General features: G+C 41.4%; 1 protein-coding gene across 3 annotated transcripts in view; it reads left to right on the top strand.

Moving 5' to 3' along the window:
- Positions 1-16,150, top strand: part of GABRG3 (gamma-aminobutyric acid type A receptor subunit gamma3) — a 309,531-nt gene that overhangs the window by 67,758 nt on the left and 225,623 nt on the right. Inside the window, exon 1 of one of the 3 annotated variants that reach the window (XM_079972873.1) lies at positions 8,934-8,999. The exons of the other annotated variants lie outside the window; for them this stretch is intronic. Coding sequence (XP_079828999.1) covers positions 8,970-8,999 — 30 coding nt within the window. The 5' untranslated portion in view covers positions 8,934-8,969. Of the gene's footprint in view, positions 1-8,933; positions 9,000-16,150 lie in introns of those variants that run through there. 3 annotated transcript variants of the gene reach the window in all.

Here is a 16,150-nt window from a genome sequence, read left to right as displayed (position 1 = left end):
TAATAATAATAATAATAATAATATTAATAATTATAATAATATCCCACAGTGGTTGCAACTTCAAAAAAAATTTTTTTTTAGAGCTTTTCACATATTTTACAAGTGATCCATTTAGTCATGCTGGAAACATTGTATATTTACCCCAAGCTCCAGAAGTTTGGGAAACTCAGTCTTCTGGCATTTCATCTAGTGTTTTTTTAGTTGGTTTTATCCTGTATTGAGGAAATCAAGTCATGGTGTGAATTGTGTAGGGCTTCCCAGAAAATGCAATAATTGCACGCTGCATTATTATGGGGATTCATCAGAGAACTGCATGAATGGGGAGCACACAACTCTGCTGTCCAGGTCAAACCATTTCTTATGGGTAGTGAAGACCCTGCTCACAAGAGTTTTCTGCTATGTCAGTAAAGGTGGCCAAGCTACACAAGCCACACACATGTATGGCTTGTACTCCACCCCTGAAATGAATAGGTTGGTCTATGCATAGAAGTCTGGAATGCACCTTATTGCATATTACTTTGGATCGGGTGATTTATAGAAAGTTGTGCCATTTCTGATTTAGGGATGGTTAGTGTTTCCAGCCAAAGTGAAAAGAATTCAGTTCTAGAAAATAATCCTTGCATGTAGATTTTATGACCAGCCCCAAAACACAAGTCCACTACTTTTTCTTAAGACCATAACACATCCACAGAGGGACTCACTCTTTATAACGTCAGTGGGCTACACCCAGGCTAAGCTAGCTGAACTTAAATCCTAGCCATTGCTTAATTCCCATGAGTTTCTATGAAAACTAAGCTTGACTGAGTTAGGCTGTAATCCTATGCACACTCACCTGAAAGTTAAGTCCCACTGAATTCAGTGAAACTTACTTTTTAGCAGAGATGCATAGGATTCCACTGTTAGTCTGCATTCAACCCAATGCATTAAGCACTAGGAGTTTATGTATAATAAACAGATGTAGTAAATTTCTGGCAGTGCTTTATTCTCCTAGTCAGTTTCATTTGACAATCTGCCAGACACTGTTGGGAATAACCCCACGCTGGCCTACTTGCTTTCACTGATCTTCATGATTACTGTTATTTGAGAAACTGGGCATCCTGCTGTCAGATAACCAATGCATATTTTGTAGTATCACAGTCTTGGAAAGGTCATGACAGGTATGGGCAAATTAAGATCTAGTCTTTTAATTGCCCCATGCTGCTGCTTTGCCATCCATGACTTCCATTCCATTAGCCAAGCTGCTCTCCCCCCCCCACCGCCGCCCCCGTGAATTCAGTTCATGAAATCACCCTGATTCTACAGTTTTTTGCCCCTTGAAATAGGAAATGGTAAACACTTGGCAGTCGATCTCATAACATTTTATTGGAAGTTACATCAAAGAAGAGAGAAGGAGTCATGGTGCGGTGGCAGTTCTATGCCTCTTGCAGCACCTAATGCCACCCTAAAAATAAAGGGTTATTTATTAAGAGAACTCATCAAATTTCCCCACAAGTGTAACCTGACAGTGACCTGGAGGATCTGTAAGGACTGGAACTGACCAGAAACGTAATGGATTCTAGAGAAGTTCCATTCTATTTTCAGAGGCCTCATAGTACCTGCACAGGAGACTTCTGTGTTTGTATCAAAGACACCATCGGTGTCTTATACAGGGGCCTCCAATACCACAGCCATCTGCAGCTTAAAATAAATAAAGACAATGTACATGTGGAAGAATTGTACATACAGTCCAAGAGAACTGGAGACCCAGGTTTGCGAAACTCTGGAATAGACAGACAAACTATTCTAGAAAAAGTAAAATAAGTTGTTGTGCATAGCATTTAAATTAGAGGAAGGCAAAGGAGGTTGAAGTCCCCTTACATTTTGTGACAACTTTGTTTATAGAAAACTTGAATAGAGGCAAGATTTGATTAAGAATTAGTCTAGCAAGTAGAAATGGTTCATTGTACCAGGAAAGGTGGTTTACCAACTCCCTTACCAGGCAGCTGCCTTGGACTTCTAGATGTTGAATTACTTGCCAGCCTACCCCACTTAGGGTCCCTGTTGGACATGATTGCTCACAGACAGGTAGAGGTGCTTCACTCCAGCAGGTAAAGGTAGCTTGCCCAGTTCCTCATACCAGTTGTTATCCCCTTTGTTCACATTGATAAATGGGATAGGAAAATTATCCAAAAAATGGAATGGAGAAATTGTGGTTCAAATATATAAGAAAGCTGATAAGACAGAGCCAATTAATTATAGTCCACACTCTTTCTTGCCAGTTTGTGAGTAAAAATAGGGAATAAGGGGAGGTCAGAGAGCTTGAGCATTCCAGTATACCTGAAGGAGCGTCTCCACCTCCATCGTTCTGCCCGGACACTGAGGTCCAGCACCGAGGGCCTTCTGGCAGTTCCCTCGCTGTGAGAAGCCAAGTTACAGGGAACCAGGCAGAGGGCATTCTCGGTAGTGGTGCCCGCCCTGTGGAACGCCCTCCCATCGGATGTCAAAGAGAAAAATAACTACCAAACTTTTAGAAGACATCTGAAGCCAGCCCTGTTTAGGGAAGCTTTTAATGTTTAATAGGTTATTGTATTTTAGTATTTTGTTGGAAGCCGCTCAGAGTGGCTGGGGAAACCCAGCCAGATGGGCAGAGTATAAATAATAAATTATTATTATTATTATTATTATTATTATTATTATTATTATTAATTTACCCTACCTTCCCCACCATACTTTGAGCACTCTGTACTGTTTCGTGGTTGGTGCCTGCAACCATAGGTCACTGTTCGGACATGTCATGCAACTTGTGGAGGTCTGGGCATTGTAATGGCAATCTTCACACCCACTTCTTTTGAACATGTGTGGTGATATATCATTAGTGTGGGGGCATTTGGGGCCTATACCATGAGGCTTACTTATGACAATGAAGCTTGCAGATCCTACAAGATTCTGACAAGAAGGAAACTGGAATCAGGGCTTCCATAATTGGATTTGGGTAAATGTCTGCATGGACAATCCTGTTATGTTGAGAAAGGTGTGGCATTTTGGTCAATTCTACTAAAGGATGTTGCCACCCTGTGGCTTTTAGAGAGTGCCTTTAGTCAAGCATAAATGCTGAAAGCTAGCACTTGTCCATGCCTTCAATGGCTGCGTGTTGGGAATGTGAATGTGTGCAGTGCTGAGATTGGGAAGCATATGTGCCTCACACTTGCTGTATTTGTGCATATTAATAACTGGGCCCTCCCCAATATGCACTGATTATCAAAGAAAGTATCTTGGGACAGGAAGATGCCAGCACTCCAAATATAGAACATTCAACTGAGCATTTCCCCATAGGTTCAACAGCTTAATTATCCTTGCAGATACTGGACCCAACCAATATTGAGGATTCTCTTGAAGCCTGCCCTCCCGCAGAGAATTGCCATGAATATACAGTGGGTTCGGGAAATTAGAAAAGTTATACTGCATGGGCTTCAGATGTAGCCAGGAGCAGGGAATTCCTTACTCTTAAAAGCACACAGTCTGTGAGAACTTAGCCTTGTGCACTGAATACAAATGAGCATGGCGTGATAAGCCTCACTACGGGAAGCCAAGTTACAGGGAACCAGGCAGAGGGCCTTGTCGGTAGTGGCACCCGCCCTGTGGAACGCCCTCCCACCAGATGTGAAAAAGAAAAATAACTACCAAACTTTTAGAAGACACCTGAAGGCAGCCCTGTTTAGGGAAGCTTTTAATGTTTAATAGGTTATTGTATTTTAGTGTTCTGTTGGAAGCCGCCCAGAGTGGTTGGGGAAACCCAGCCAGATGGGTGGGGTATAAATAATAAATTATTATTATTATTATTATTATTATTATTATTATTAAGCATTACAGGAGGCCTGGTCCTTACTTGGTAATGCCCTCAAACCATATTAATGCCTGGTTAGCTTCCCCTTATAGGCACACTTTGATGGAGAACATGATAGGCTTCATTTTGCCAGTCTTCCCTACCTGCTTCTGTGCCCCATGCCATATTTGACAGGGATAGTCTCGCCTCAGTTATCCATGTAAGCTCCCAACCTGACTGTTGTAATTTACTCAACACGTGGCTGCCCTTGAAGATGGTTCAGAGGCTGCAGCTGGTACAAAATGCAGCACCCAGAATGCTGAGAGAATTCTGCATGGGATCATGTTACACCTGTCCACCCTGACAGTGCCACTGGGAACAATAATGTATCATGTTGTTAGCACCATTCTCTCCCTCCCCCCTCCCCCCAGTAACTGAAAGAAGTAGAAACCCTCTGCTAACTTATCTTGTGAAAAGCCATCACCACTGAAAATTAATACAACTCGTTCTCAAAAACCTTATTGGTTTCTCAAAGTCTTTATGCTCCAATCCGCCTCACTTCCCAAACTGATGAAAAACTGTGGGCAGAATATTTCAGCCCAGCATTAATGTGAAATCAGATTTGCACAACAAAATTCTTACTTATCCCCAAGAATGACCATAGAGTAGCCTGCACTCCTGAGCACTGAAGATTCACTCCCGAGCAGAAGCATATGTCAAGCTATTTTACAAATCTAATTAAGATACCTTGCTTAGCCGCAGAGGAGCCTTATAATCTGGAAAGGGAAAGGAGAAAGGGGACACTTGTTCTATCACATCATTAAAGAACTGCAAAGTCTTGATGGATCTTACAGTGGCAGGAGAGGCTAATGAGCTTTTCATTGGTGAATAGGTAATTCGCAGAGGGTGCTCAGCCTGCATTGCAAAAATGGCTGCATTATACACTTGACTCTGATGGATAACTAGTTAAGTATTCTATAAGGACGTGTTATTTTTGTCATTGAAAGGGATCAGCTTGCACAAACAAGCAGCATTTTCCAAGTGTGATAGGGAGCTCAGTAAGTACAGCTCAACCTAAGAACTAGCCGGAAAGGTCGACTTTGGAGTGTGCTCCCTATGGAGGTCAAGAGTGATCTCCAGAAAGTGGCCTTGCCATCAGTTATCTGAATACCATTTGATGTAGAGCTAGTCTGGCTTTCCTGACTTTCTACTTTTGCTTCACATAGATTTAGATGCCCAGGAAATATTGCATGAGCGCTTTGGGGTGCATTCAAGACTTTGCTTTTGAACTGCATGAATGGAGAGTACATTTAGAACATGACCAACTAGAGAATTTCCTGCCGCCCAAAGTATGGATAGGCACTCCTTTTTTACCAACCCCCCAACTTTTCAGATAGCTTTCCATACTCTGTTTGAACATACTAGCAATGATGCAATCTTGGAGCTACAGTTTCTGTTATGAACAAAGTAGGAATTTTTCTCTACTTCCAAACCCAGCAACTATAGTTCAGCATCCTTTTTGATCGCTGAATAGAGCACTCTGCCCTGTAAGAGGTTGCCCTCTGTGTGATCATGGGAATGAACTAATAAGTATACAATGGTACCTCTAGTTACGAACTTAATTCGTTCTGGAGGTCTGTTCTTAACCTGAAACTGTTCTTAACTAGAGGCGTGCTTTCGCTAATGGGGCCTCTTGCTGCCGCTGCGCCACCGGCACACGATTTCCATTCTCATCCTGGGGCAAAGTTCTCAACTCAAGGTAACTCTTCCAGGTTAGCGGAGTTTGTAACCTGAAGCGTTTGTAACCTGAGGCGTTTGTAACTCGAGGTACCACTGTTCAAAACAAAGGCCCAGAACTACTGGATGCATGATAAATGCCTAAAATGATCACGCTACATCTGTGAAGTTGATTAGCAGAGTTGCCCAAGATTACAACAGAAAGTAAGAATGTAAACAAAGGTGCTCAATGCTCTTAATTGAAGTCTAAGGTGGAATCTACACACATATAAAAAACGCTGTGAAAATGCTTTTTAAAAAAAGTTTTGAAAAATACATTGAATTTGGCATAGCTCACTGTCACCATCTGGTGTCGCAATTGTATATTGCACTTTACAACACATTTAAAATGTTTTATTTGCAGCTGTATAGCTGAGTCCTAAGTTAAATCCAATCAAATTGTGATTTTTCTTCATCATATTTATACTCTGGGGCCATAGAGCCTGAGATGTTTGTCCATTGTGTGCTATATAAAAAATAAGTTAAAACATACATATATGAAATGGAACACATATAAAATCAAAACAAACTCATTGTTAAACTATGGAAGCAGTGGTAATCTCCTACCAAAGAGTACTACTTGCCCCAAATCTGGATCTTGGCATCTAGGAACTTCTCCTTTTCATATCTATATTTTTCCTTGCTACCAACATTTATATCATTCCTGAGATGAGCACAGCCCTTTCTGCCCCATCTCAGTCCCATTGAAAGAGGCAGAATAAAGAATGTCTCTTTCCCAGAGAATGAAGATATTCAAGCAGGATTCAGTACAGCAGTTACAGTAACGCTACCAGGCTTGAAAAAATAAACACATTTGTCTTTCATTTACGGCCCCATGGATTCAAATTTAGAACAATTAAATTTTACTATCTTTCTAACTAGGCATCCTTGTACCTGGCTAGCAATGTTCTCAGATTTTAATGTACGGGAGGCAGGGGGTGGTTGTTTTGGCGACTAAAATGTAATCCTCGGAATACGGTGTTCCTTTCATTGACTCAGTGTGCAAGTTTACATAAATGGTTGCAATTTAACATTGATGTTGCAATGTTATAATGCATACCATTGGTATCTTCCTTCTCTGTTCAGCTGGGCTTTTCTCCTGCAAGGCACAAAAATCCAATTGGTTTCAGAGTGATTTCTGCAAAATATCCAGAGGAGGACTCCCACGCTAAGAATTAACTGCAGCACTTCGCAGCCTTGCAATAATTCTTTTTGCCCCCTTTTTACTCCAGTGACACAAATATTAAAGCCACTTCATACATAGTTTTTTCTTGTAGAATTAAAGGCAGCTTCGTATAACAAAAAGTCTATAAGGATTGCAGAATCTTTAAAGATTATTTAGAAAACTATGGAATAAAATGAAACATCTTGGCAGAATTAGATTGTATTGTATAAATATAAGTTTGTAGGAAGGTAAAAAGCAATTATATAAGAAATATGTAGCTGTGCGGTATAAAGTAATGGATAGACAAACTACAGTGAGATTAATTGGAAGTCAGTTTTAAATTTCTTTTCTATAAATTTTATAATTGTGTTCAATACCAGGAGTATATATGATGATAATGATATTAATCTTCTTATATCTTATAATGTGGTGGTTTGTTTCCGTTATTTGTTTGTTTGATTGTATGTTTGTTTACTTGTATGTACGTCTGTTTTTCATAAATGTATTTATTTTAAATTAATAAAGATATATTAAAAAAAATAAAGGCAGCTTCGTATGCAACACTCGTTTTGCATTGTCCCTGAACTGGCAATTGACAGTCTTTGCATTTAGCCCTAGATCTTTATTACCTATCTAGCAGGTGTTGATTCCTTCCAGTAAGATGATAATTTCATCTTCATACGTTTTGAGCTAGAACTGTACGCTGCAGGGGGTTGGCTAAGCACCTGATCTGCTTTCTGAACAAATCTTTCTGCCGCTCCCTCCATTGGTTTTTGAAGCAGCAGGCCGGTGAGGCAAACCCAGTGCCAGGCTGGGAAAAGAGTTTGCTAATTCATGGCACATCCCAGTGCTCTGGTGGAGATGCACATCACCTCCTCTCTGGTCATCAGACAGATCATTGACTAGCCAGGATGGAGCAGAGGGTGTAGGAGCATGTGACCGGTCCAAGCTTGCAAATCACCACATTCATGATGTCACTTCAAACAGTCATGGCTTTCCCCAAAGAATTCTGGGAGATGTTGGTTCCTACAATTCCCTGTGAAGATTAATAATAATAATAATAATAATAATAATAATAATAATAATATTACTTATACCCAGACCATCTGGCTGGGTCTCCCCTGCCACTCTGGGCAGCTCCCTAAAGGTAAAGGTAAAGGGACCCCTGAACATTAGGTCCAGTCGTGGCCGACTCTGGGGTTGCGGCGCCTATCTCACTTTATTGGCCGAGGGAGCCGACGTACAGCTTCCGGGTCATGTGGCCAGCATGACTAAGCCGCTTCTGGTGAACCAGAGCAGCGCATGGAAACACCGTTTACCTTCCCGCTGGAGCGGTACCTATTTATCTACTTGCACTTTGACGTGCTTTCAAACTGCTAGGTTGGCAGGAGCAGGGACCGAGCAACAGGAGCTCACCCCGTCGCGGGGATTCGAACCGCCAACCTTCTGATCGGCAAGTCCTAGGCTCTGTGGTTTAACCCACAGTGCCACCCACGACCCTACAGAATATTAAAAACATGATAAAACCTCAAACATTAAAAACTTCCCTAAACAGGGCTGCCTTCAGATGTCCTCTAAAAGTCAGATAGTTGTTTATTTCCTTGACATCTGATCGGAGGGCGTTCCACAGGGCGGGTGCCACTACCGAGAAGGCCCTCTGCCTGGTTCCCTGTAACCCCACTTTTCGCAGGAAAGTGTGTGTGTGTGTGTGTGTGTGTGTGTGTAAACTTTCACCAGCCCTTGCACTTCCCTCCTCCATAGCTTGTATGTTATTTATTGAATTTATTTCTCCTCCTTCCTCCTGAAGGAGCTGAGGGTGTCAACATATCCACAGCAAAACATACTTTGCTTTTTAAAAGCATCCTAAAAACAATTATAGTTAAAAACAGTTTTTATTTTTTATTTTTAAATCCTCCCACCAGGTGATTTCAGGGTTGCCACAAACAATGTCCTTCAGCCCCACAATAATCATATTTGAGGATAGAGCTTTGCTTCCAAGATCTTAAGACCAGAGAGCACTTGCCTCTCTCTCCCTTACTTGATTACAGGTGGAAGTAGTAAGTATGGAATTGCAGGTTGGGATGATTAATGCCCTGATTAGCTGCTCCTGGGGGCAAAGGCTCCAGACCAACATATAACAAACAACAACTAGCATAAAAAGAAGAAATAAAACAGCACAACTACAGAAACACCTTCAGGTTTTTTATCCACATCCTCCAGTCAGAAATGGCCTTTGACAATGGTTTGGATCCCAAGGTAAGTTAGTTTACAATGCAATACTATACATGTCTTCTTAGAAATAAGCCATTTGAGTCTCCTTAAAAGCCTCTCTGGAGTGTGTCTTTACTGTTCTATTATTTTTTTAAATTGTATTGTTTGTTTGTTTTATATTGTGCCCGATTTGGGGATTTAAAAAATATTAGGTGGTCTAAACATGCTTTCAGATAAATCTTTGGATTTAAGTTTAACTCTTGTTGGCCAACATTCCAGGGGAAGGCTATAATTTCTATAGTAGTTCTCATGATTACAACTTGGGCAAGAGTTTGCTCAGGTGGATTTATATCTTACAGTTTAGTTTTACCCTTCATGTGGCAATGTTCAAAGTAGAGACCAGTCCTTCCATAATCAAAATCTGCTTTCCACTTGTGGATCCAGCCTGGAGTCTCTCTGTGGCCAAGTTTTATTTCACAGTTTTGTGCTACTGTCTGCATTTATTTATTTATTTATAATTATTTAATTACATTGATATCCCACCTTTCATCCCAGGAGCTCGAGCTTCTCCTTCTCCCCATTTTATCCTTGCAATAACCTGTGAAGTAGGATTAGTCCAGGAAAGGGAACAGTTGATGGGTGCTCTTCATAATGGAGGCAGCCTGGTTCTCCGTGGGCAACTAAGGTAGCCAAAAGGAGACACGATACTGACATCTGAAAAAGAGTGAAAAAATGTAGTTGTTTTCAAATTGTGCCATCTCAGGGTAACAGCTTGAGAAAAGCTGTAGCAGAACCCTACCTCATACATCTGTTTATGAGGCATAGTGAGTTGGATGGCTGAAACATTTCAAACAGATATTTCTGATTAGGGGAACAGTCCCTGGGATCTTGCTGCCTAATGAAACATGCCAAGTAATAAGTTTAGTTCTGTCTCTCTGTGTTAATATATACAGAATGTGTGTGTGTGTGTGTGTGTGTGTGTGTACAGATGCATGAGAGCATACACCTTTATGGCATATCTGAGTGAAAACCAATATTTATTCTTATTGAAGAAATATTTCATGGCCCACTGAAGTTACAAAGGGAATTATCACTATTGGGATAGAAAAGGCAGAAAGGAGAAATTAAAATCAGTGAGCTGTGGTACCTTCAAGAATGGTGAACGTTAAGAACTTCCACTAACACCAGACTCATCAAAATCAAGTATAGTAAATTTACTCTCTTTCTCCTTTGCTTCCAGTGCTTCCGCTTTCATTGCAATTTTTATTAACTAATCAAAAGTAGATTGGTTTTTAAGTTAGGCAAACTTGTCTGCCGAATTAGAACTGTGGTGCTCCTATTCACTGGAAACCACATTAGGATTACTGCACCAAAAGTCTCCCTCAGGTTGAGGCTGCTGTCACTTCTAAATTGGCAACAGACCACTTTGAAGTAGTCTGTGTATGGAACAGATGCTTAAGGTTGCAATCTGTGCATAGGTACCATTAAATTTAGTGGGACTTCTTTCCCAGTAGACATGCATAGGAATGCACTGGAATAATGCCTTGAAATTTCATCTTAGTTTAGAGGTTCCTTCTCAGGCAACACATCTGAGAAACAGCATACACACAAAAACCAAAAGGTTGTATCCAACAAATTGCGCCATTTGTGCAAGGACTCCCACCTATCTCATCTCCACCTGTGCTCCCCAGAATCTACTCCAGAACATATTTGGAGGGCATTGGGGCACAGGCAAAGGGAGGGTAAGTTTTGTCATATCTTGTGTGAATGGAGCTACCTGGTTGGATACAGCCCAGAAGTGTTTTGGTAAGATTAGTGAAATGAATTAGGAGCAAGAGCTTAGTGCTGTGACCAGAAATGGATGAAAACTGTTGTGAATATGTTTTTAAAAAATTAAAAATTAAAAAAAATAAGTGCACAGAAACATTTTCCAAAATAAAACCCCCAAACAACACTAATGGGAACAGTGACAAAAAATAACTAAAAGGCTATACATAAAATAAGCAGGGAACGAAATCTATAGCAAAGATAATAAAACGGAAATATACAATAGTTTAATGTTGCCACTGCTCAGATTGTCTGTGACATGCATTCCCATCCCCATGCCTGCTTTTCTCAGTTGCATCACATAGTTGTGTTTGTAATGTACTATTGCTTGATCATGTGAGAAATGCCTCAGGTAGCATCTGTTTGTGCAACCAGTTCCTTGTGTAGTTATGGAAAATGTATTTGGGAGATATATTGCAAGGTATTCCATGTCGGTATGTTTCATCATATAGCATATAATTCCAGTTTTCAAATACTATTATTCTCAGGGTATGAAAACTCAGCAGTAGCAGGCTTGTTTGATCATATTCAAAAGTGTGAGAGCTTAATGTTCAACAACCACCCAAATAGGTATAATTGGAGAAGTTGCTACAGCATTGCGTATAAATTTGGTGTCACATATAGGTGCAAGGAAAAAGAAAAATCAGTAAGGTTGTTGTCTTCTAACCTCTTATCTGGGACAAAACCCCACTGAACTTATTTGAATTTGAGTTCCATCCTATACACAACTACTTATGCATAGGATTATGCTGTGACATACTTAGTAAAACTGGCAATTTGGGTGTGTGGTCTGCTATTTTTGGAAAAAAATTATTCAAAGGTCACATATATATAGCAAAGGCTTGAGAAAAGATGAATGGAAAAGCTTTTTAAATACCATTTCCTTCCTATTGCTTCCATTTAGTGTTCTATTTCCTGGCCTCCTCTATTGATGGCACAGTTCCTCTGTATTCTCGGTGATGTGCCAAATGCTATTACCTTGGAATACACTTGCGTCGGTAGAAAGTGTGCTCCAGTATAGTATAGTAGAACAATTCTGTTCTGCAGGATAGCCTTAGCCCCCTGTTGCTAAAATAACAGCTTGGATGTCTTGCCCATCAGCTTGAAAGAATACAGATTGTTGACTGGCACTATGTAGATACTTTGGCCTGCTTCATATTTGGGAGTCTCTCTCAGTTAGGAATTAAACAGCTCAGAGTCTGCGAGATTATTAGGCTAACAGCTGTGTCAAGCAGTTGGTTCAGGGGATAATGAGATAGGAAAAGGTCCAAGGTAAAGTTTATAATGCGAATGGGACCAGCTAATTCCAAGATGAAACAGAAGCATCAGTATTGCTATCATCAGTATATTAGTTTACTAAAACTGGGCATGGCAAGTTGACTTGTTCAAATCTTGGACCTAAGTCTGCTTCTGAAACAATTTCCATTTTTGCCACATGCCATTTTAGCTACCACTAAATATACATGTGTATATCAGAAGGTCGGCAGTTCGAGTCCCCACGACAGGGTGAGCTCCCATTGCTCTGTCCCAGCTCCTGCCAACCTAGCAGTTTGAAAGCACACCAGTGCAAGTAGATAAATAGGTACCACTGTGGCAGGAAGGTAAATGGCATTTCCATGCGCTCTGGCTTCTGTCACGGTGTTCTTTTGTGCCAGAAGTGGTTTAGTCATGCTGGCCACATGACTCAGAAAGCTGTCTGTGGATGAACGCCGGCTCCCTCGGCCTGAAAGCAAGATGAGCGCCACAACACCATCGTCACCTTTGTCTGGACTTAACCATCATCGCCTTTGTCTGGACTTAACCAGACAAAAAGGGGTCCTTTACCTTTTTTCCTTACCTATGCATGTGTGTGCACATTTGCAGTTACCTGAATGGCCACCATGTAGAAAGAAAGATAGTAGCGCCCAGGTATGTAAAAAATTGGCAGAGCTCAGGAAAGTGGAGGAAGTCGGAGGGTTTACAGCAACTCCCCATAATGAAAAGTCAAAGTATTTATGGCATTTTGATTTATAAAAGAATATCTAGTGTGTATGTTAGAAGTTTATAAACTTATCAACATTTATTGTTCCCTTTTCTAAACACTGGAACCCTAGGAACCCCCAGATAAATTCAATGGCACTGATAGTAGTTTCAAGCAAATTCTGTGGACACTGAATTCTTCCTCCCTCTCGGAGGCAGTTTCCACAATACCTCTGAATTCCCTCCCTGGTTCTTCTGCCTGGATGGATGTGACTCCTTGACAGAAGGACATGCCAATCTCCCCTCTGCCCCACCAGCTTCCCTACCTTCTCCTTTCTTGTTTTTATCTCTGGCTAGAAGGGGGACGCGGGTGGCGCTGTAGGTTAAACCACAGAGCCTAGGACTTGCCGACCAAAAGGTCAGCGGTTCGAATCCCCGCAACGGGGTGAGCTGCCGTTGCCCGGTCCCTGCTCCTGCCAACCTAGCAGTTCGAAAGCATGTCAAAGTGCAAGTAGATAAATAGGTACCGCTCTGGCGGGAAGGTAAACAGCATTTCCGTGCGCTGCTCTGGTTTGCCAGAAGCGGCTTAGTCATGCTGGCCACATGACCCGGAAGCTGTACGCCAGCTTCCTCGGCCAGTAAAGCGAGATGAGCACCGCAACCCCAGAGTCGGCCACGACTGGACCTAATGGTCAGGGGTCCCTTTACCTTAGAAGGGGGAAGGATGGAGTACTGCCTTCCCTCATGTTCTTTCTTGGATTTTTCTTGGATTTTTCTGTGCCTGGTAAAAAAAAAAAGAAAGAGGAGGGAATCCTGGACACTTAAAAATGGATACAAATTGTTTGCCATGATGCTTTCAGTACTGAGCACTATTACAGCGGACTCAGCTACATTAGTAAAGAAAAAGCCTTTTAAATGTGTTATAACACTGTGACACCAGATGGCGCTGTGGAGCTCCACCTTTCAGCAACCTGATTTCCCGTTAGGAGGTTTACAACACGTTTTCCTGAAACTCTTTTGGATCCAGCCAGTATACAGAAGGAAACATTAGTCAGTTAAGTTGATAATTGGCTTTAGACAAAGTACTTGGAATATGTATTTCTTCCCCAGTGCAATACTATGCATCTGTATTAAGAAACAAGCTATGTTGAATTCAGTGAGCTTTACTCACAGGTAAATGAACATAGGATTCCAGCCAAGGTATTTGTTTGGAAAAGAAGGCTGGAACCAATTTTGCTTGAACTTCAATATTCATCTAATGGGTCACAGCCAAATTTTGACAGTGGTTTATTTATTCTGGGGAGAAGATGTGTTGTTTTTAGTTCCAGGCATCAAGAGCAAAAAACTAAATATATATTGGCAACCAGAAAGATTGCTCAGGTGTGGCTGCAAGAGTGTTTGACTGCAGTTTCCCATGAACTTTTGAGATGCTGAAGTAAAGGAATGACTATGGTTGGCATTGATTTCCCCCTCTTTCCCTGTCTCCCTCCCCTGTACCAATATAAAAAGTCAGTTTTCACACTGTGTGTGTATTTCTCTTGTTTCATTTTAAGGTTATCTTCAAGCACAACCATCTGTGTAATGAAATAGTCCTGTTTGAACACTACATTTCCATATCAACTTTTGAAAGCCGGGACAGAAATGTTCAAAAGCTGAAATGTCTAGTTAGCTTAAATTACGACCACGTCCCCAATGGAACTACGTGTTCGTACATGCATTTCATGCGCAAAATTTTGTTCAGGAACAATTAGCTGAGGGTATTGCAAAGCAAGCTTTTGCTCCCAAGGTCTTAAGTGAAAATTTAGAATACCTCCTAACACAGAGGCAAAGAGACTTGCATGGTTGCCTGGCTGGAACAGACTGGAAGGCAACCTAGGCCAATGGTGTCGTTAACTCAGGGACGTTCAGAGGTATCAAAGACCTTTATCTCAACGGTGATTTCAGATGTGATTTCACTTTGTCCCTACATCCCTGCATTGGGGGTATTGCAGTGTGAAGGGCAATGAATGATAGCAAAGAATGATTTTTTGCAAGTGATTTTCAATGTGAACCGCCCTGAGACCTTCAGGTATAGGGCGGTATAGAAATAAAATAAATAATATTAATATAATATAATATAATATAATATAATATAATATAATATAGGGAGGGGGAACCCATCCCAGTGAGGTCATGGAGGTTTAGTCGGAAACAAACTCATGAGGCATCTTTAGATCTGTCCGCCAAAAGCTCTAATCCAATCTAATCCAAATAGATTTATTGTGCTATCCATTGTCTATGAGAAATGTTAATAAAAAATGAATACACATAAAGGGATCCCACACCACAAATACTAGTCACTATTTAGATCTCTGCCTCTCCCTTACAGTTCAGTGGTATATTGTCCAGGGTCGTCTTTCTGATCTATGGGACGTGTGTGGCACTGTGGTCTGAACCACTGATCCTCTCTGGCTTGCCATTCAGAAGGTTGGCGGTTTGAATCCCCACGACAGGGTGAGTTCCCATTGCTTTGTCTCAGCTCCTGCCAACCTAGCAGTTCGAAAGTGCAAGTAGATAAATAGGTACCATTGCAGTGGGAAGGTAAACGGTGTTTCCTTGTGCTCTGGTTTCCGTCACAGTGTCCCATTGTGCCAGAAGCGGTTGAGTCATGCTGGCCACATGACCCAGAAAGCTGTCTGTGGACAAACGCCAGCTTCCTTGGCCTGAAAGTGAGATGAGCGCCACAATCCCATAGTCGCCTTTGACTGGACTTAGCCATCCAGGGGTCCTTTACCTTTAACTTTTTTGAACTTCTTGGCCTCCAGAGTAAAAAGGGCAATTTTGTGAGTAACTGAAGCGTTTGCATCACTAAGAAGCCGTAGGACCTCATCTGCTCTAATAAGATATGAGAAAATGAGAATTATGTAGATCTTTCAGATGAGACTTTGCCAGCCCTATCATTAGGCAGATTGAGACAACCACCTCATGTAGGAAATACTGGGGGCAGAGCCCTCAGTTGTTCCTCCTGGGTTTCCCTTCTGTTAGAGAACAAAGCTGTGCTTTTCACAAGTCTTGTCCTGTTCCCCTCAGGTGTACAGTGGTACCTCAGGTTAAGTACTTAATTCGTCCTGGAGGTCTGTTCTTAACCTGAAACTGTTCTTAACCTGAAGCACCACTTTAGCTAATGGGGCATCCCGCTGCTGCCGTGCCGCTGGAGCACGATTTTTGTTCTCATCCTGAAGCAAAGTTCTTAACCCGAGGTACTATTTATGGGTTAGCGGAGTCTGTAACCTGAAGCATATGTAACCCGAAGTACCACTGTAGTGGAATACATTGTTCCACTGTCACTATTGGAGTGAGATTCTGTACGTGCAATTGGTAAAGGAGTGGGATGACGAATCCATTTAAAATGGATTTATATACTTGAATCT

This window comes from Podarcis cretensis (genome assembly GCF_951804945.1).
Source record: "Podarcis cretensis genome assembly, chromosome: 4".
Taxonomy (NCBI): domain Eukaryota; kingdom Metazoa; phylum Chordata; class Lepidosauria; order Squamata; family Lacertidae; genus Podarcis; species Podarcis cretensis.
This window is presented reverse-complemented; position numbering and strand designations above follow the sequence as displayed.